We start from the raw sequence: 20,673 nt of genomic DNA on the forward strand, positions 1-20,673 counted from the left end.
CTATCAAAGAAGAGATGAAACTAGGAACAATTCCCATGGATTTGACGGCTCAGAGCTCTACAGACAAATTGCATCCTGTGGATGCTCTGATCATGACATAGCTGAAACTCCGATCCACCCGTTGCAACAACCGAATATTTTATTTTTTCGTTTACTTGCGGATAGCCTTCTGGTAGAAAGCAAGCTCCTCACCCTCCAGAATGTAACCGTCACAGCGGCCGGACTGGCCGGGGCGCGAGGCAACAACGGCGAAAAGACGACCGGACTCGAACTGGCGCTCGATAGCAGACTCAGTCTTACCGGAGTCGGCGAAGCGGGCAGCCTGCTTCTTGGCGACGGAGGCGGACTTCTTCTCCTCCTCGGTAGCCTCGGCCTTCTGCTGGCGTCTACGGCCGATGGGCTGGCCGTAGTGAGCCTCGTACCACTGACGGAAGGGGGCAGCGTCAATCTGGACAACGGCCGACTTGGTCAAGGTGTTTGTGCGGACCAGCTCGTTGTTGGAGGGGTGGAAGGACACTCCAATGACACGGGTCTTGCGGGAGATACCCTCGGAGCCCCACGAGAAGTTACCGGACTCGAGACGGAGACCACGGAACTTCTGGTTACCACCACGGGTGCGGACAAGGTGGATGCGCTTGGTGCCAATACGGGTGTTGGCGGGCTGACGACCCTTCTCGAACGCTCTGTAGAACGAAGACATGTAAGAATCTGAAACTGGTATATCGAATCCTTTTTTTTTCCTTCCTCCAAATGAAAGAAATATTCGACCTCATGCTGGGTGGATAGAATCGTACCTCTTCTTGCGGTAGTGAGAGCGCTTGGCACCGGTGGCGCTGCGCTTGTGGCGAGAATCCCGAGAAATACCCATGTTTGCGATTGATGGAGGGGTCTAAGTCGACGGACACAGGTTAGATGTTGTTGATTTGTGGACCTTTTAACAGGTTTGTTTCTTTTCTTTTTTTGCCCTTTCAATCCTTCTGTTTCGTCGCGAGCGCCGTACAAAATCAATCTTCTAATATCGAACAGTTGGGCGACGGTAGTTGCGGAGTGGTTGAATGACCATTGAAAGCGAGACAGGGTCGAAAGTTGAATGTGGAGGAATTGAATACCGATGATCGAAATTGATGGGCGCAGCGAGCGAAACAGAATTTTTCGAAAGAGACCTTGCAGGAGTTGAGATAGCCGGATAACTCACCTCTAAATGTGCAGCCCTTCACCAGAAACACAGATTAGTTGTCGTAGGGTTGTCGTGGGAGTTTGAGGTCGTGGAGTCGCTGAATTTCGCAGGGCGCACTGTGTCGCTCGCTTGTGTAGTGCCCTAACCGACACTAGGCCAGATTGGGGTTAGTGGCCCCAGTCACTGGATCGGTCACTGGATCAGTCACTGGATCAGTCAGGTGATGTATATTGGCTGACTCAGAATGTAGTCACGTGTTACAACCGTAATCCCATGATCTGGAAGGGGCCCATCAACCATAATCTAACCATTTCCAAGCCATTTACATCCTAACGTTGTACAGCATTGAACCTTTAATTGTGTCAATTCCCAGTTATCTGGTAATCCTGAATTCTGTACAAATACAAATGATCGACTTTCTCCGCCAGTAATTTCACGTGTCACCATTACCTGCCCATGCTACTACCCTCTACTGGCTCTTTCCGCTCTTCGCCTTCTGCTCCTTCACGAATTGTTTAATGCGCGAGAACGAACCGTACCCCTCAACAAAACACGACGCAACCCACTTCCACCACAAACCAGACAGAACAGGCACATTCAGCGGCTTCAATTGAGTCACAATCAGCGCGGTGGTCTCAATGATATGAATGAGCACGACAAACGGCTGGGCAATGCAGACGAGACGCGGAAACCAAGGCACATGCTGGAGTCCCAAGTACTCGTAGAGATCGGAGCCGGGTTGCAGGTTGCTGCGCAGGAAGCAGGTGACGTAGAACAACAAACACAGCACAAAGATCACGGCCTGGATGCCGCGCGGGGCACGGTACTCGGTAAGTGTGATCTCGCTGCGGCCCAGACGCTTTAGACTCTCCTTGTGCATGGCGACCATTCGACCACGTGCCTCGGAGTAATTCTTCATAGGGGGTTCGATGGGGACGCTGTAGCGGGTACCATGAGCGGTGATGATCAGGGTTGAGGTGCTGAGTTCTTCCAACTGGGCGTTTTTGGCTTGGGTGGATGTGATACCGCAGTAAGCTTGTAGGAATAGTCCGAGGGAGTCTTGGTGGTCAGCGTTCATGTGCTTGATTATGAAGTCTTTGGACGACATGGTGGCGGTGGTATTGGGTGGTATTGGGTGGGAGAGGTGTACGGGGTCAATTTAATTGTGAAGAACCAGTGAGACAATTGGAAAATGAACCGAGTATTGAATAATACTAAGTAGAATGTAAGAGGGGAGTTGTTAACACAGCGGGTCAGTCGAAAACTGCGCCAAGACCCCGGCCTCGGCTTCACAGTTTCCGCCATGACACTTGATGTTCATCACACCACACTACTACACTACACACTGTTACTATTACATTTCTGCACTATTGCTTCTGCACTGTTGCAAAAAATGAATTCAACAACATTCAAGTGATTGCCCAAGGAATACACATGGCAGTACAACATATACACTCCGGTGTATTTGCATCCTCTTGACCCTGCACGCCGACCAGGAACATCATTGCAGAAAAGAAAAAGATCCCAAACAAATGGAAAGATATTAAATCAAGAAACACGGCTCTATGAAATGCATCGAATCAATGCTTCAATTGAAAAAAAGGATCACTCGTGGCGACGTCGGATCTTCATGATATTTATTGGCAATGGAGCCAGAATGGATAATTGGGTGATCAAGCCCTATTGTTGATATAACACGATCAACTCCTAATTCGGTCTTTGAGCAAAGACATTCTCCAAAGGGTCATCGGATATTACTTACATGAGAGCTAGGGTGAGGTCACCGTGGATGCGTGCCTTGAGCTCGACCTCGATTTCCAGATTCAGTTCCAATCTTAACTTCATGCCTTCCTCGTCCAGCATTGACTTTTCCTTCTTGTGAAGGACGTCCATGCCTCCGTTGGGCTTGAAGTTGGAATTTTCATTTGAGTAGGGCTGCACGGCTTCATCGTCGTCTGAGTATTCGTACTCGTCGGAGCCGTATTCAGATCCGTCCGTGTATTCGTCATCGTCGTATTGTTGAACGGGTTGTTTCTGTTTCGGTAGGGGTTTCTTTTGCAGTTGTTTTCCCTTTTGGGTCTGGGGTTGTGGTACCTCCTCATATTCCTCGTCAGTGTAGTCATCGGTGTAGTCGTCGGCACTGTCATAGTCTTCACCGTCGGAGAGGTCCTCTTGGATAGGAAGTTTCTTGGGCTGTTTGGTCTTTTCAACGGTTGCCATGATGGGTGTGATGGATGAGAGGGGACTAGTTTATGGAAGTATAGAATATAGAAATGGGTTTAAACATAAATCAAAACGGAATATGATTCAAGGTGGAAGGATAAATGGCGACACCATATCAAGGGACATGACGTTGGAGGCTGTTCCTCTCCAACTTCTCCCCTCCACCATCGTCATTGTCAGAGAATATCTGGATAGAACTGTCACAATGGCCGTGTGTCCACAAGTCCCAAGTGGCCAATTGTATAATCCGCTTTATCCCACTCGTGGCCTGAACCAAATGGAATAAAATCCAGGAACAAAAGTGCTTATGTTATTGGCTGGTTATTTTTATTTATTTAATTTATTTTTTACTATGAAGATCTTGATGTCAGAGGTCTTACGTCTACTTCATCTATTTCATCTACTTCATTCTACTTCAGTGGAGATCGTCAATGCACTAAATTCACCTGATTGGCACGTCAAACTCGGTGGCTATTATTTTCCGATGATATACAAATTTGTTGCTCCATACGGACTACTCCACGTCTTGATCCTTGTCCCGGGTGTCATACGTCTTTTCCGTTTTTGATATTGATATTCCCCATGCAGTACCTAGGTACCCATCTTGATTTACTGAGGGTCTCAACCCAACATCTGATATGGACCCTCAAAACCACATCATTCCAATCTGACGTCGGAGGCGGTTAGATTTCAATTTACGAGGTCCGGTTTTATATGCCTAGTGGCTCTGATGATATAAATGGTTGGGTAATCTACATCACTACACTATACGCACTATTACATAGTACATTCATATTTATCCCGTTTTAACCACCTTCTTCTGGTTCTTTGATTTCCAACATGTCCGATCAAGAACAACCTCCCACCCCTAACCCCGACTCAACAACCACAAAATCTCCTGCCAACCAAGAACAAACCCCTCCATCCTCGGAACAAGACCAGGACCAAAACAAACAACCCAAAGAAAACGACACCAAGCCCGAAGAACCCGCCAATAAACAAGAACAAGAACCAGACTCTAAGCCTGAGCCTGAGCCTGAGCCTGAGCCAGAACAACAAGAAGACGAAGCAGACCCAGATCCAGAACCCCAACCCCAACCCCAACCCGAACGTCGCCGTCGTAGACCTCGTCCCCGCCCCCAAGAATCAGAAACCGAATCCATCGCCCGCAGCGAAATGGAACCAGACCCTAAACCCCAGCGACGCGTCCGTCGCCAGCGCCAACGCCAGAGCCAGTCACAAGAACAACAAAACGGCAGCGGCAATCCGCTCAACGGACTCCCGGGCGTTGGTGGCGTCGACCAGACCGGCCAGCTCGTACAGAACACCGCGGGGAATGCCGTGAACGGGGCGACTAGTAGTGCGGGCAAGGCAGTTGGCGGGATTGTCGGCGGGGAGAAAAAGGAGGAAGAAGATGGTGGACGGGATGAGCAGCTTCGGTTGCGGTTGGACTTGAATTTGGATATTGAGGTTCAGCTTAAGGCGAAGATTCATGGGGATTTGACGATTGGTTTACTGTTAGTATTTTTTTTTCCCTTTTGCTCATGTCTAACCTTCTTCCTTCCCTGTCGCTATTAACTTGGCTTGCATGTTCCTGTTGGTGCTTTTCACTGACTGACGATCTAGTAATTGATCTTGCTGCTGTTTAGGAAATAGGAAAGAGGGGTTATACCTCGCTTCTATATCTGCTTGTCCTATCTCATCTCGATGAACACCTGGGGGACCCGTTGGCTTTTAGTCTTATAAAGTATCTGGGGTTGGGAGAACTGGGATAATGAACTAGGCTTTTTGTGTGTTATTATTCTCTTCTTTATGATCCAGAAGTACGTAGTAAAGAGGAGACGTCATCCAGGCGTCCATATTTCTTGAAAAAGGAAGTCGGACAGGTGTAACTACTATCATACCTACCTAGGCATCTCATCTACTATATAGTGACCTATATTCATTTGTGCAATCCAATCCCAACAGAAAACCACACACCAGACATAACGAAGCGAAGAAAATTAAATACAATGAATCTAAATAACACTAACACTAACAAAAAGAATAGGTAGGATACCCAAACCATATATCTTCCGATTTCTTTGTTTATGCCGAGTATATAAACCGATCTAACCAAAAAGAAAAGCTGCAAACTGCAAACTCTTTCCAAAAGATCACAAGACCATCCCACCATACCATATTCTACAATCCCGCAACATACATCAGTCCATATCCAAGGGTGACAATTACCACAAAGGACATGAGACTGGCCGGGATGCCGCGAGTGAGGAAATGGCGGACTTGGAGGTATCGCTGGCCTGTCTGGGGTACTTCTGTCATGATAGCGGCTAAGAGAGACAAGTTAGCAGGAAGCTCAGGACAAGTGAGCTGAAGGAAGAGAAGGACATACTCATATTAGGGAATCCACTCGTGGGCAAAGCCATTGCAACAGAGCACATCAATGCACTGGCCATGACCAACAAGTTGGGGTGAGGATTCTCCATGCTAACGCCGATCTGACGGACAAGGGGCAGGATGATAAGGGCGGCGACAGTGTGCGAGATGAAGGTGGCCATGACAAGGATGAGGGAGCAGAAGACCAAGAGGACGCTGTACAGACTGAGGTTCTCAACGCGGGCGGTGATTCCCATTGCGATTGTGTGCAGTAAGCCGGATGAGGTGACAGCCTTGCCGAGGCACAGACCACCGGCGGCGAGGATGATGATTGTCCAGAGGAAGTTGTTGAAGTCTTCTTTATTAAGGATACCGGTTCCGAAGAAGAGGACGAGAGGGATGATAGCGATGACGCCCATGTCGCCGAAGATGTGTTCGAGTTGGTGGCTGGCGCACCAGAGGACGATGGTCAGGAGGGTGACGATGCTGATGAAGGACTGCATGCCGGTCCAGCGGTCCTTGACAGGGCGGATAGGTATGACGGTGGCGTTGCGGCCCGGGCGGAAGGTCACCAGCAGCAGAACCCAGATAAGGAGAATGGAGATGATGCAGACGGGCAGTGCGATGAAGAACCATGTACCCCAGCTGATGTTCGGTTCCATGTTCTGCAGGGCAATGATGTTCTGGGGCGAGGCAATTGGGGACGCTGCACCACCAACGTTGGCGGCTAACGCGATACCCAACACCAGTGCCTTAGCAAAGTCCGACTCGGGAGGCATGTTGCGCAGCAAAGGCTGGATGATCGAGTAGCAGAGCACGGGAGATGCAACATTACTGATCCACATGCTCAGGAACATGCTTACAAACATGTTGGTCAACAACATTATAGATGGCTTCGATCCGGCTTTGCTCAGGACGAACATGGCCATGCGTCGTGCGATATCGTGCTTGGACAGTGCTGCTGCAATTGAGAAACCACCTAGGAGCAGCATAATCACAGGAGTCCACATCGCCGAGAACACCTTGCCGACTGATTCCTTGGGTCCCAACCGCACGGAAGGCTCCTCGTCTGACCGCATGATACCTAGAGTCACGACTAGGAACGGAATAAGAAGCGAAGTGACAAACAGCGGAATAGCCTATCACTCGATGTTAGCATTCGATGTGAGCAGAAATAAATAAACACTATCACATACCTCAGTGGCCCACAAGACACTGACGAGGACCAACATAGCCAAGCAATTCTGCTCCTCGGGAGTCTCCATCACGTTCACGGAAAGCATTGTACCGAAGAGAGCAATACTAAATACCAGCGTACCAAAGCTCAAGCTGCAAAGCCATGACGGGAACTGGAACCGACCAAGCGGCGTTGACATCTCCTGGGTGCGGATCTCGTTCTTGTCACCCTGGCGCCGTGCAGTGGCCGGGTCCTCATCACCGCCCAGAAGGGTCCGGCGAATACCAACATTGGCGGCCTGCGCACGACGTTCGATCTCGATCATTTCACGCCAAACGGTATTCCGCTCCCAGACGACATGCTCACGCAAATGCAGACGCAGCTCGCGTCTAGCAAACTGCCTGTTGTTTTTCGTGACGATGCTCGCATACACACCCTCCACGTTCTCAATATGCCGGTCGATTTCAGCCATGGTGCTGTCGGTGAAAGGAGGCGCCGGGTGGACAACAGAAGCTAGATAGTCCCGGCGCAGGCTGCGATCCAAGGTTTTGTCATACTTCTTCAGTGCCTTGGCGAAACCAGTCTTGTTCAACTCGATGAAAGAGCGAAGTTCGCAAAGCGAGACGTAGCATTCGATCAGGCGCTTCTTCAACGATACACCGGTGTTGTAAAGAGCGAGGAAATCCTCGTCGTTGAGATGCGAGTCGTGCGTTTCTCGCGTAGTCGACTGTCCAAAGTAGGAAGACTCCACCATATCATGGTCGTCTGTACCAGACTCGCCATCGGTCGACTGCAACAATCTCCGACGCTGTGGGGGGACCATCGGGGACCGGTCATCGTCACTATCACCACCTTCTCCTTCGTCATCGGCCAGCGAGTCATTGCTCACAGCACTAGACCGCCGACGCGGGATCGGGGCATTATTGTCGCGGCGGGAGCTTGCCTTGATGATTGTCTCACTGACGGGGTCCATATTGACACCGTCAGTCTCGGAAAGATATACATCGGCGTCTTTAAAGAGCTCATTCGCGAGTTCAAAAATCTCCGCCTCCTTCTTCCGATAGAAGGAACAGATCTTCTCCATCTCAACATCAAGAGCCCGTTTAAAAACTGCATCCGGGTTACTCGGTTCAGCACCAAGCAGCGGAGCAGATTCTACATCTGTAGTGGCCGGTCCCTCAATGCGATTGAGCTGTTTCTCAAGGGTGTAGATCCTGGTCACGATGCAACGTCAGCACCCATTTAAAACAATTATCCGACCCAACGCATCGATCCTGTGCAATGTGACACCAATCCAGATTCCCGAATCTGCATGTACACACAATCACATCCACGCAGCCCATGAACCAAGTTAAAACCAACCAACAACTTACAATTTCTTCAAATTGCTGTACGCGATGTAATTCGAGCTCCAATCGGGCACAGCGTTAAACTGCACACTATGCGAGAACTTCATCTTGGCTTTGGAATCAGGATCGACGTTCCCGTGCGATGCGTTATGAGCGCGACGTCGGAGAGCCTCCGCCCAGAACCGAAGACGAGAGGAGCCCTGAGGCTGGTCAAACTCTAATGTCTTCTCCTGTGATTCCCCAACGATATCAAGATCCGCAAGCGGGTGCGAGTTGGCGGAAGGGTCTAACCGCCCAGCGCTTTCTTGATACCGGTCTGAGCGAGCGGAGCCAGATGCGCTTGTGGGAGCCGGGTGGGAGTTAGGGTTGTACTCGACAAGTTCAATGGAATCGGAATGCGAGGTAGGAGCCACCGTCGAGGGAGGGGGCCGGAGGGTAGTCGGCCTAGGTCATCCAAAGAGTCGAGAGAGGTGCCAGAGCGAGGGGAATGTAGAAGTGGGCTCTATCGTGGGTGGGGTCGTGAAGAGGGTCGAGAATTCCGGGTCAGCTGGCGCTTTGGGGTTGCACTGGGTGATGGTCAAGTCGGCAATGATAAAACGGGGCGCTGCACTGATTAGAGGTGTATCGTGTATTCGGTTGGAATGTACCCCGATGCTGTAGATATGTAGAATATTGAACGTATTGGGTTTTTTTTTGGCTTTTTTCTTTCTCCGACTCCAAGAACAGGTTTGCGCTTCAAGCTAAGCTGTATATTAGGTAAGCGTGCTGCTTGGCGGGGGCCTATCAGAGAATGGTCTATACAAAGCACTGGGGAGAGCTGTCACAGAGAACAAGATAGGGTTGATGTATAGAAGCAATTAATATGCAAGGTGTGCAAGTAAGTTTGATTCAGGGCAGGTGGTCCTCCAATAATAGAAAATGTAACACTAGGGAGTAAGCCATACCTATGTTGTATGTAGGGCAATGATATTGAGAGATCATAAGCCACATTAAAAACTCCGTGGCATATGTCAAATTCCAAGGATTAAAGTTGTGTAGTACATGTCTCGGAGAATACCATAAGTCCATGAAGAATAAAAGTCAATTTTGTTTGACCAGACTAGATAAATGTACATATGCAGAAATGCTCAGAGATACAAGACAAACCCCAAAACCCAGATAGAAGAAATACAAGCCGATAAAAGGGGCCAATTTAGCGACGAACGTTAGTATTCAAGTTCGCACGACCAGAGATACCAATCTTGTGCTGCTGGTCCCTCTTCTCCCAGACACCGCTACGACCCTCAGCAACAGCCACCACCTCAGCCGCAACACGGTTCGCAAACAGCGCATCACGTCGCTTATCAGATGCATCGAGAATCCACTTGATAGCGGTACGGCGGCGCTGGCGCAGAGTCAATGGGTGGGGGATCTGCACGGCAGTACCACCACCGGCGATACCCTTCTGCTGACGAATTCGGAAGAGAGGCGCCACGGAGTCGACAACGAGAGTGAGGTAGAGGACGGGGTCGAGGGGGAGCTGAGATGCAGGGGGAGCTCCGAGAAGACGGCGACGGGGGTTAATCTGGGGAGGAGAGGAGGTGCGGAGGTGGTCCAGAACGAGAGACATGTTCTAATATTCAGTTAGTCGACCTTCTCAACACACCCCACACCAATCATAAACAGGAAGAAAAAAAATCCATACCTTCTGCGCCTTGGTCAATTTCCCACTCTCCATCATCATCTTAGTAAACTGATCCTGCATGGTATCGTAGCGCTTGCGGAAGTTCAACGTCTTCAGGTCCTCGGGGACAGCAGGGGGATCGAACTTGAGTCCAGGGTTCTCCTCAAGAGCCTGACCCTGCACCTGCTCAATCATGCTAGCAAGAGCAGCAGCAGCCTCATCACTAGCACCCTCGAGTCCAGACACATTGGGAATAAGGTTAGCCTCATTGTTAGGCTGATCGCCCTGCAGGTCATTCATAAGGCTCCGAGCGGAAGTCGAGAACGAGCGCGAACCACCAGACTTCTTCAATGCGTCGCGCATAACCTTAGGCATGTGCTTCAAAGCGTCCTTATCGCGGCTGAGGATCTATTCCACGAAACACAGTTAACAACCATATCCAGCTATTTCGGCTTCGCAGCTTTCCAGCAAGCCCGTTGTATTATGCATTCTTGCTTACCTCCTCAACAGGCGTCCCCTGGTCCAACTCCGGAGAAGAAGGAATACCATCACAGCGCTTTTCCTTATCCATAATTCGGGAGATCTCGTTGGCCTCCTCGGTAACATCGGGCAGCTGATCGGCAGTCGGGAAAGTCTGCTGGTCAGGCTGGGGCTCAACCTTCTTTGAGCCATCGTGCGAAGAGTTCCATCGGCGCTGAATGGGTAGTGACTGGACGGCGCGGAATCGGACGGGGCTGGCGATGCTCCGGGGGAGGAGAGTGCGGGAGTGGTAGATTGGCGCAGGGCCGAGACAGCCTTGTTGGCTGTGAAGAGGTTGAGTCGAGGTGCCATTTTTACGGCTGTGTGAATTGGCCCCTGTGCAATTGTTGAACTGGGGTCGTGATTAATCGACCTGTTTTGGGAAGTTTGCGGTCTCGAGCAAATTTCCGGGATGGCTGAGTCAGCGCCAAGGATTTTAATGTGAGGTCATGAAATATACAACTGATGGAAACAGGATTGGGAGGTCATGGATGTAGGGGGATAATTAGTCTGTCTGGATTGTGATTAAAGGGGGTAAAGTACACTTCAGTTTGTCTGTCCAATGCTATGTGTGAAAGAAGACATTTCCTGTTGATTCCAAGTGGTTTCTAGTATACAACAGTTGTAAATATATTTCCACGATGTATAAGATGGTCGATATATAACTCCATCAAATAATTATCTTGACAATACAATTTTTTATAGCTAATTTCCACAGATACCTATAGAGATATACCCTATACCCGCACATTTAATTTTTAACTACCGATGTACTATAGACAAGAGTTTTGACATAGAATATAAGAAAAAGCTGTAGACGCTAGGGCATGAATGAACCAAACGAACAAAAAGAGACAACCTCACTGAGACGACAACCTCCCCCAAACCGAAAATAAAAATCCAAACCCAAGTCATAGCCTAGTTGGCAACACTATCAGGGTAGACGTAGAACGCCAAGGCAAGAATGACATACATGCCGAGACACATCCCACCCTCCAGGTAGTTGGACTTTCCATCTTGAATAAGCAGAGTAACAACCAAGCCCGAAATAAAGAAGGCAACTGTCTCAAAAGTCTGGAAGTGCAGCGTCATCTCGATGCCCATGATCCAGCCGAGAATAACCAAGAAGGGAGTGACAAACAGCGCAATCTGCAAGCTGCTACCAATAGCAACTCCAATCGCAAGATCCATCTTATCCTTGTACGCAACGACAACGGCAGTAACATGTTCCGCGGCATTACCGACAATCGGGATCAGAACCAGACCAATGAACGTCTTGCTCATACCTGTCGTCTTTACGAGGGGGTCGATAGCATCGACCAGGTAATCGGCGCAGATCGAGACGAGGATAGTCACGATGACGAGAACAACGACCGCAGCCCAGGGGCTGAGAATGCGCTCCTCTTCCTCTTCCTCCTCCTCGGTACCGGCAACATTCTCGGTATCACTGCCATTCGTCTCTTCAAAGAGGTCGGAGTGGGAACCCAGCTGGAAGTAGAGGTACATGACGTAGATGATCAGGAGGATGATGGAGGTGCCGTGCGACAAGATGAGGATATTCTTCTGCGCATCGCGGGTCGGGTCCTCACCTGTACCGTCTGGCTTGGCGACGGAGTTATTCGAGATCGCGGCGTAGAGGGTGGCAGGGATGATAAGCGATGCGGAGGCTACAGCCATGAGCGAGGACATGGTTGATGCCACAGTGGTGTTGAAAGACTGTTCGCGGAAGCGGAGTCCGCCGACGAAGAAGCAGCAGCCCAGAACGAGTAGGATGTTAGACAAGATGCTGCCCAGCATGCTGGCCTGGACAACACGAATCTGGTTCTGTCTCAGGGCAATGATACTGACCTATCAAGGAAGAAAGAAAATTAGCATCATATCCAAACACCGACACATATCATCCGCTAGCATTGAGGGTATCAATTCGGGGAGGGTTTTGGGCAAGCTTACAATCAATTCAACGGCATTTCCAAAAGTGGCATTCATCAAGCCACCAAGGGCTTGGCCGAGCGTAGCAGCCAGCTCCTCGGTAGCAAAGCTGAGCAGCGAAGCGAGGGGAACAATAGCAAAGAAATTGAGGATAAAGACAGTGGTTGGGTCCCAGTCAAGGACACCAGAAATTATGCCCAGTGGCACGAAGATAAGCAGGACATTGACATAGTCACGGACGATGGTTTTCCACGTTAGATGGACGACATGCACTGGCCAGTGCACCCACACACGGTTATCCTTTGGGTGGTGGTGGTGCTGTCCATGCTCGATGTGCTCGTGAGGTTCGAGGCCAGAGAAGGAGCCACGGTGTGCGCCAAGTAATCCTGTACGCTCATTGGCGTTCAGGGAGCCGTTGTTGCCAGAGCTCATTCTTCGAGGCCCGAAGGTGTGGCTTCTGAAGTGGGAGCGGAAGTTTGGGAGGGCTGGAATATAATTTATGTCGAATTAGTTTGGAGAATTATGGTTCCGTTGCCTGAACGGATGGATTATAATTTGAGGGACTTTCACAGAAAGTCGGAAAGGAGCGGATGGGAAGAATGGGAGAAGGGGATGGGCAAGGGGAGTATATCAACGCACACATGATTTACCAAGCTTTCAAACAGATTGAGGAATGAATAATTGGCGGGGGTTTAAGCCACTTTTTTGGTTCTTAGCGACTGTAACATGAGATTTCCGTGGGAATCAAAGTTAGCACAGCCTTCGATGTTAGGAGCATGAAGAGAAAAGTGGAGTGTTAGGTGGTGGCCAAGGTAAGTTGTGGCCCAGTCAGTGGGGAGATGAGCTTTGAGATGACGACCCACTAGCCCTGGTACTCCACATACCAACCATTTTAGACATGATGATTGGCTATAGCTTAAAGCCAAGACCATGCACTGCCACATTCACGATTGGATGCACGGACAATTGTGTTTCGGAGATCCATGGTTGCTGACAACTTAGACTTTAGTAGATATAAGAAGCTTGGAAGTACTGTTGATCTTAAGATGGGAAATAGCATTATGTAGATTGGAACTATATAACTAGCACATGGTATATATCTTTCAACACCAGTAAAAGGAGAACCCCAGTCCACATAACAAAAAAAAAAGTTAAAAGCAAAGAATACATCGGGGTAGTAAGTCACATCAAGAAGTGAAAGAAAGAAAAAAGTTAAAAAAGGAGGGTCAAGACACAGGAACAAAAAAAAAGGAACAAAAAAAGAGGTATAAAGGATAGAATCGAAAAAAGAATCGAAAAAAGAATCGAAAAATAAAGGGTCGTCATTACTCCTCCGGAAGGGCACCATTAGCTTTGAAATCCATCCGACTGCTTTTGCGACCAACACCCTTGAGCATACTGAAACGACGGAATACAGAGTCCCGCATCCCGGTATTATTATTATTGAGAACAGGGGACAAAGGGGCCGTGCCATTCGTAGTCGTCAGGGTCACCGCATTACTGTCGCGTGTGACAGGCCGCGAATAATCGCGCGTGGACGGGAGGGTTGACCAACCACCGCTGGAAGCGGGCGCAGCCCGATCCGTAGCAGCACCGCTGGCAGTAGGGCCCCGGTGCTGGGAGCCAGCGCGACTGCGGCCATCGGTGGAGCGTGCGGTCGTGTCTCGGGAGGCATTGTGGGCGTTTAGTGAGGTCTGGGATTCATGGGCGACAGACGGCGAGGAGCCATGCTTGTATGTCTTATCGCCGCCGAAGAAGCTGCGACGCTTCTCACTTCGGCCACCGCGGGAGTGGCTGGTTGTGCGGCTGTGGATTGTGGCCGTGTCGTCGTCGATGTTCTCGTCTTCTTCACCCACCATTTGGCCCTTACTGTCGGATGGCTGGATTGTGAAGATGGAGTTAGTGGCTCCGTGGGATCGCTTGAAGGGGTTGATTATGCTGATCCGGTGACTGACGGATTGTCTATCCGAGCGTTTGCGCGTGTGGGAATTGCCTCGGGCTGCGCGGTTTTGGTCTTGCTCGGGGCTGACAATTCGCTGGATAGGCGGCATTCGGCGGTTGTCGCTCAAGGAGGGGGATTGGCGGGCTGTTTGTGTGGGTGTAGGTGATGAGTATTCCGGAGTTGGGATGAGAGAACCCAGCTCGGGCTCGAAGACATCCTCAAAGCGTCGAAGCAGTTCAGCTTGGGTAGCTTGCTGAGCGGGACGCTGGTAAAGAGACAGTGCGTATTTGATAGCCAAGGCGTGGTCGACGAGTGCAACGGAGAGAGCGGTCTCCATTGGGTCCACAGGCTGCTGTGTTTCTTGTACCTCTTCAGCGTCTTCATCGATTTCCTCAAGCAGCTTGTTCCTTGCCATCTCCGCATCGGATAGGAATACACGGTACAATGCCACACAGTTAGAGGTTGACGATCTGACTTCAAGAAGTGATTCCAGGGCTTCAGTCAGATTAGACAGACTTGAATCCTCACCTGACGCAGCACGGCGGCCAAGAAGCTGAAGCTCTTGTGTCTTGCGCCACGTGCGCTCAATGGCAGTCTGCAGAGGCGACAGAACAACCTCCTGAGCAGAAACAATCTCACTACGACGGAGGATATTGGGGAACGCTTCCGAGACAGTGAAAACGAGCTTTTCAACAAATTGCCCACGGACATCCGAGCTGCTCGTGTGTCGTCGCGAGGTGGCAGAGAAACGAGACGGATCCGAGATCAGCAGGTGCTCGCGGACAGAGGACGGTACCTTGGGGCGCTGGTAGATAGGATGAGACACATCGCGGTATGCGCTGACGGCGCTGATCTGAAGGAACTGGCCCTCGTAGTCAGAAACTTCACCGGTAGACATGACCTGCGCAGTAGGGTGTTCCCGCTGCATGCGATCCACGAAAGAGGCCATGCGTTCTGTGGGGGACGCCTCGAAGATGAACTCCTTGTCGCGCAGCCCGGGAGGAAATCCGAGACCCTTGTAGGCCACACGGAAGTAACGCGGGAATTGTTTGCCGCCCTTGGCGATGAAGTCGTAAATTCGAGCCATTGAGCTTTGGGCTCGGGAGAGCTTGGCGAAATCCATTGTTGTGTGCTCGTAGTGCGCTGCGAGCTCCTTGTAGCAAGTCAACGCGGGGCCCCAGGCCATGGCATTTTCAAAGTTCTGGATAACGGAGAAGTATAAAGCCTCTCTCCGGTCGAATGCACTTTGAGGTGGGAATGCGGGTCTGATCAGCTCCGGCAGAAGCTTGGTGAGATCCCATTCGTAGAGGTCGGCATGGAACTGAAGAGCAAGGCCTGCCTCAGTGAAATTGCCTGCTGCGGCTTGAGCCTCGGCAAGTTCATGAACGTAACGAATAAAGATGTCCTCGCGACCCATGTCCTTCATATATTCCATCAGTTTCAGAGCATGCAGACTCTGCGTTGAGGCACCGCCTTGAGAAGCCACCAAGAGATCCAAGAGTTCATCGACCGTCCCCACAAGACTCTTGACAGCATTCGACAATAGATCATCGGATATAGTCTCACTCTCAAACAGATCCAACAGCTCACCGATGAAAATCTTCTGGCTAACGCTTTCGTTCATCTGCTTGGACTTGAATAGAGCATCGAGGCTAGAGATTATCTCCGTTTCAATGATGGAGATATCCTGGTTCAGATCCCACTCACTCAGAATCATCGTCTGCAGTATCTGAACAGCAACATGTCGCAGTCCCTCGTGGACACTCAGACACAGACCAATGATGGGAGGAACCAGACCGGGAACATATTGTACTTGATAACCGCCCAGCTTCTTCAAATTGAAGCGCTCTCTCTCGTCATCCGTGGTCTCCCAACCAATGGCTTCCCAAGTAGACTGCAACAAGTCCGCACCTTGCTCACGCACATCGCCGGCGATCTTCCAGACAGCGCGGCGCTTCTGCTCGGGGAATGTCTCGAGCGCAAGAACATCGCTAGAAATCACCTTCAACAGAGTTGTGAAGAATGACTCCCACAGCTTGGTATCGAATGTGTCGGCATCATCCGGTGCCGGTAGGAGTTTCTCAATTAGCAAGACTGCAATATGTTCAAGACTTTTGATAGTCGCGCGGTGGTTGTACACATGGATACTGAACCAAGTCTCGGGATAAGCTTCACAGTCGAGGATGGAGTTGTGGGCCTCAAGGGTCTGAGCAACAAACAATGCAAGCTCCAATTCTTTCAAGTTGGGAAGCTTGGGAGACGGGATCTTCGCAATGGCAGCCATGAGCGCAGACAGTTCGACCAAAGACTCATCGAAGCTTTGAGGGGTCTCGGCAGTCTTCATCTGGAAGGGGAAAGCCTTGCTGAAAAGTAAAGACAGGTATTTCGTCTCATCTACTCCCTCGGTGGATACGGCACAGTAAGAGGCGGCGATGCTTGGCATGAATCCATAAAGTAGAGGATCCGACTGGCTGAGCAATTGAGCTACAATTGAGCTGCTCAGTCGCACCTGATCACGATACAAATCCGAGACGCCCGAGGTGGAACCCCAGTACGGAGCCAACCAGCCAATACAGCTGGAGATCAAGGTTCGTCTCTCGTCTCCAGAGGCGAAAACCTCAAATAGGGTGTAGTGCTGGATGAGAACCAGCTTGTAGAGTATCAACATGCCGGTGACATCCTTGCATGAATCCATGAAACTTAGAGCGATCATAATTATTTCATCCTTGCTCAGGACATGGGAGAGCTCCGGTAGCCACGTATGGAAATGTTGAACGACCAGTGTTTTGCTGCCTACCAAAGCCGGCGAGGAGTTTTTCATCATAGTCTCCAGAGCCTTGAAAATGGTATGCATGTCTCTGTTGAAGGTGGATTGCACTGTGGTGATGCCAATACCTTCCTCCTTGGCCTTTTGCTGCTCGCGGGCCTTGATGATGAACTTCAACAGATGGCGTCCTACCTTGAAGGCGGCGCGAAGATTGCGGGATTGTGTACCGTCGGTCGCTGCGTTCAAGAGGCGCAGGTAGCTTCGAATGAGGCATGGGGTGACGAATGGGAAGTTGAACTGCTCATCGGCGTAGCGGTCGACCAGTGGGCCTAGGTTGTATCGTCGATCATGAACAATTCCCAGAACAGTGACCAGGTTGTTGAAAATCAAGTTTTCGTATTCTTCATTACCAGCATTCTCGACCAGGATTCCGAACAGTGCATCGAAGACGCCACTGAGTTGTTTGACAATCTCGATCTCAGGAACAAAGAGCAAACGCTTCAGAGTATCCAAGACCTCGTCCACAGGCCGCTCTCGCCAGTTGAGAAGACTCAGAATGACTTGATCCTGGGAGTACTCTGTACTGCAAAGATGGGTTTCGAGGTGCAAAGTGGCCAATGGTCCCGTCACAGCTTCATCTTTGGCGGATTCATTCTTGCCGAGCGCGCTCCACGGGAGGTTCAGATAAGCACCCTTTCCATTCTCAATGCTAGATGTCTGCTTGTCATAAGCATGCAACAGTAGAGAATGACCCCCATCTCTAATGAAAGCCTGCTGGTCCCAAAGGGGCATCCAGGCAAGAGCAAAGGGAAATTCGGGTGCATCTGCAACACTCATCACCATGTGCGAGCCAGGGATTTGCTCTGTGGGGATCTTGAGGCGAATGGTCTGGTTCCAAGGCGTGCCCCGCTGGGCGATTGTTGTGCGCCATGCCGTGTTCGAAGTATTGGACGACGAAGGGAAGACACATTTGTCTATCCGTGCTCCTTTAGCATCACGCACCTCGAGAGTAAGCTGAAGATTGTGGAGTCCGCTGGTCGTCTGCAGAGGAATTTGACCAGCCTGCGGGTGAGACAGGAGAGCATCTGTAGGGAATACGGCCTGAGAGAGCGTCACGTAAATATCGGATCTTGGCTTCGCAGGAGCCTTGGAGAATCCAATGCGCTGTGTCTGGATAACATCGTGCAATATGGTAGGGTTCTGACGGATCAGGCACTCGGCGTCGCTACTGGCAAAGGGGCGTAGATGGAGGTGTAAACGTGCTGCAGGATCGGCACGCGCATACCGGCCGGTGGGACTAGGAAGCAAGGCGCGGATCAGCTTGTCAAAGCCATCCGTCAACCCCTCGCCGTCTTCGCCGTCTCGACGAGGCGACCAAATATTGATCACCTGCTCAGCGTCCTTCTCCTGTCGGAGAATCGGCGATATCTCCAAGATCCCAACGCCAACAGTGCGGACCGCCGAGACTTCCTTCGTTGGGGCGGCTTGAGAGGTAGTTGCCTCCTTGACGCTGGATGCACTGCTCGATGTTCGTGGCATGCCTTGGGTAGTGCCCTTAGATGGCTGATCGAAGCTCGGTCCGCGTTGCTTGGGCGTCCACATCATGCTGCGTCGCGTTTTCAAACTTCCCTTGGCCGAGGGTTGAATGCCCCCGTTTGTCGTGGCCTTGGTCGGGGTCGGACTTTCTCGTGAGATTGATGGCCTCGACATGGGAGTGGCATCGGCTGCAGATCGCGTCTCTGGAGCGCGGACCCAGGCAACTAGATAGAGCTGCCGCCCATTCGCAGACCCATCTCCGATGTCTGTTGCGGCCAATTCGGTGAACAGTGTCTTCAGTCTACTGCTTTGGCTCATGTTGACGAACTTATCCGGAGACGGAATATCTAAGCTAAAGGTCTCAGATAATGGACTGAGGGAACCGGCATCTGATCGGGAAAACAGCTGGATTCCAATGGTCACTTGCCCCGGCGCGTTGCCCGATACCGCATTGATTTCTAGCAGCAAATGATGAAGGGCTGTAGCATCGGATGTTTGGGTAGGACGGGAGTCGAGCATACTCATCTCGGACTGCAGCTTTGCCAATTGGATGGCAGAGTCGTCACCCGTTAGCAAACGGCCTCTCTGCTCCGGATCGCGGACAATCACGTCCCCACTGAGCATTTTGTTTGCCTTGACCAGTTTCCAGACTGTCTCGTCCCGCAATGCTTCCTTCTCCTTTCCAGTCAGAACATTGTGTAGTAATTGTCGTCTCGCGAAGTCCAGCTCTTGTACAATGGTTGACATTTCCTCCAACACACCATACCGGCGTGCCAAAAGCAATTCATGCAAATTAGTGGAATGCCATTCGCGCAGACACGACGCGATCTCATCGACTAGTGGCTCGGTGAGAGAAGTCGGAGTTTCATCACCGATCTTGAGCATTGGGACCGGGGCAGCAGGTTTGGGCGCATCGGGGTCGCGAGGAGCAAAGGAGACAGGTGTATGTGGGATGGAGCCCGTCCGCCATCGCGGACTTGCCTGGTCTGACCCATCGGTCTTGTGAATGATAATTTGAGAAGGTTTCCCCTTTTTCGCAAAGACAACGTCCGACACCTCGCCAGCAGCCTGGAAGTCACTGACAGAATAAGCTAGACTGTTACGGGAGAGGTAGTCTCCATCCCAGCCGGACAAGGTCAGTCGATCAGTGCTTTTCCGATCAGCATTGAGTAGTGCTTTGTATCCATCACCGTCGCCCAACACCTCTCTAATCTCAACGCAGTTCCGTGGAAATATACCCGAGAACACACGAGCTTCGAGGGTCTGGCCCTTGGTGCTTGTCAAGCCGGCCAGCAACGACGGCGGCGCGACTAGATAGCCTCGGCACCATTCACCGTCCGTGCCTCCTTGTTCAATTATGTAGAGCTCATCGCCAAGCTCTAATGGTAGATCTGCGGGGGAAGAGGGGTTGAAAGGGTATATGGCCACAGCAAAGGCGATACGAGGCAGCGGCCGCCAGGGCATGGCTATGCTGTGAATCGCTCGACGCGATTGGAGCTCGAGACACCTGATTTGAGGCGTGCCAGTCCCCGCAAATGGGTCTCCGACCGCAAAGTTCACGGGAAGGAATTTCCGTGTAGATCAGTTCGAGGAATGTTCGTTTCGGTCGATCGAAAGCCACATGGAGTGGGAGATAATCGTCAGGTCCCCGGGGGAGGATGAATAACGAGAGGAATGTGGGAATCCGAGAAATGTCATGCGACAAGTAATGATCTAAAGAGACATGATTAGGGAGGTACAAGGACCAAAAGAGATGTCACCCTGTCGGAAAGCGAGGAAATAAAAGGCTAGAGAGGTGTAGTTTTCTACACAAAAAGACACAAATGTCTGAAGTGTCGCAATTGAGAGTATCCGTGCCCCCCCTTGGGAGACATTTCGGTGGAGAACCTGGAGGCCACTTAAAGAGGCGTGGGGCAGACACAACTCACCGTATTAAAAAAAAAAAAAAAGAAAAACACACAATCTGAAGAAGAAGAAGAAGTAGAAGAACAAAAAGGGAAAAATGAAAGGGAATG

At 50.7% G+C, this 20,673-nt stretch overlaps 6 protein-coding genes across 6 annotated transcripts; 1 reads left to right on the forward strand and 5 right to left on the reverse strand.

Moving 5' to 3' along the window:
- Window positions 1–151: 151 nt before the first annotated feature.
- Window positions 152–868, reverse strand: N7516_011167 (40S ribosomal protein eS8; the record flags this gene model as incomplete). Its single annotated transcript, XM_057223885.1, has 2 exons — window positions 152–683; window positions 795–868. The coding sequence occupies 2 exons, from the start codon at window positions 866–868 to the stop codon at window positions 152–154; spliced, it is 606 nt and encodes a 201-aa protein (XP_057069025.1).
- Window positions 869–1,646: 778 nt separating this feature from the next.
- N7516_011168 (DUF2470 domain-containing protein) lies at window positions 1,647–2,285 on the reverse strand (the record flags this gene model as incomplete). The annotated part of the gene is made up of 1 exon (XM_057223886.1): window positions 1,647–2,285. The coding sequence occupies one exon, from the start codon at window positions 2,283–2,285 to the stop codon at window positions 1,647–1,649; it is 639 nt and encodes a 212-aa protein (XP_057069026.1).
- A 592-nt stretch (window positions 2,286–2,877) lies between these two features.
- Window positions 2,878–3,397, reverse strand: N7516_011169 (uncharacterized protein; the record flags this gene model as incomplete). The annotated part of the gene is made up of 2 exons (XM_057223887.1): window positions 2,878–2,884; window positions 2,940–3,397. The coding sequence occupies 2 exons, from the start codon at window positions 3,395–3,397 to the stop codon at window positions 2,878–2,880; spliced, it is 465 nt and encodes a 154-aa protein (XP_057069027.1).
- An 843-nt stretch (window positions 3,398–4,240) lies between these two features.
- On the forward strand, window positions 4,241–5,033 carry N7516_011170 (uncharacterized protein; the record flags this gene model as incomplete). Its single annotated transcript, XM_057223888.1, has 2 exons — window positions 4,241–4,917; window positions 5,027–5,033. 2 exons carry the CDS (start codon window positions 4,241–4,243, stop codon window positions 5,031–5,033), a joined length of 684 nt encoding a protein of 227 aa, XP_057069028.1.
- A 551-nt stretch (window positions 5,034–5,584) lies between these two features.
- On the reverse strand, window positions 5,585–10,818 carry N7516_011171 (putative plasma membrane phosphate transporter Pho87; the record flags this gene model as incomplete). The annotated part of the gene is made up of 7 exons (XM_057223889.1): window positions 5,585–5,730; window positions 5,793–6,915; window positions 6,973–8,167; window positions 8,327–8,673; window positions 9,507–9,914; window positions 9,987–10,373; window positions 10,465–10,818. Coding segments are annotated over 7 exons (3,960 nt in total), but the record flags the coding sequence as incomplete, so codon positions are not given.
- Window positions 10,819–11,402: 584 nt separating this feature from the next.
- On the reverse strand, window positions 11,403–20,122 carry N7516_011172 (guanine nucleotide exchange factor DCK1; the record flags this gene model as incomplete). Its single annotated transcript, XM_057223890.1, has 3 exons — window positions 11,403–12,332; window positions 12,435–12,898; window positions 13,759–20,122. The coding sequence occupies 3 exons, from the start codon at window positions 20,120–20,122 to the stop codon at window positions 11,403–11,405; spliced, it is 7,758 nt and encodes a 2,585-aa protein (XP_057069030.1).
- Window positions 20,123–20,673: the final 551 nt, after the last annotated feature.

Source organism: Penicillium verrucosum, assembly GCF_028828655.1.
Source record: "Penicillium verrucosum strain IBT 35672 chromosome Unknown utg000005l_segment0_segment0, whole genome shotgun sequence".
Lineage (NCBI taxonomy): Eukaryota > Fungi > Ascomycota > Eurotiomycetes > Eurotiales > Aspergillaceae > Penicillium > Penicillium verrucosum.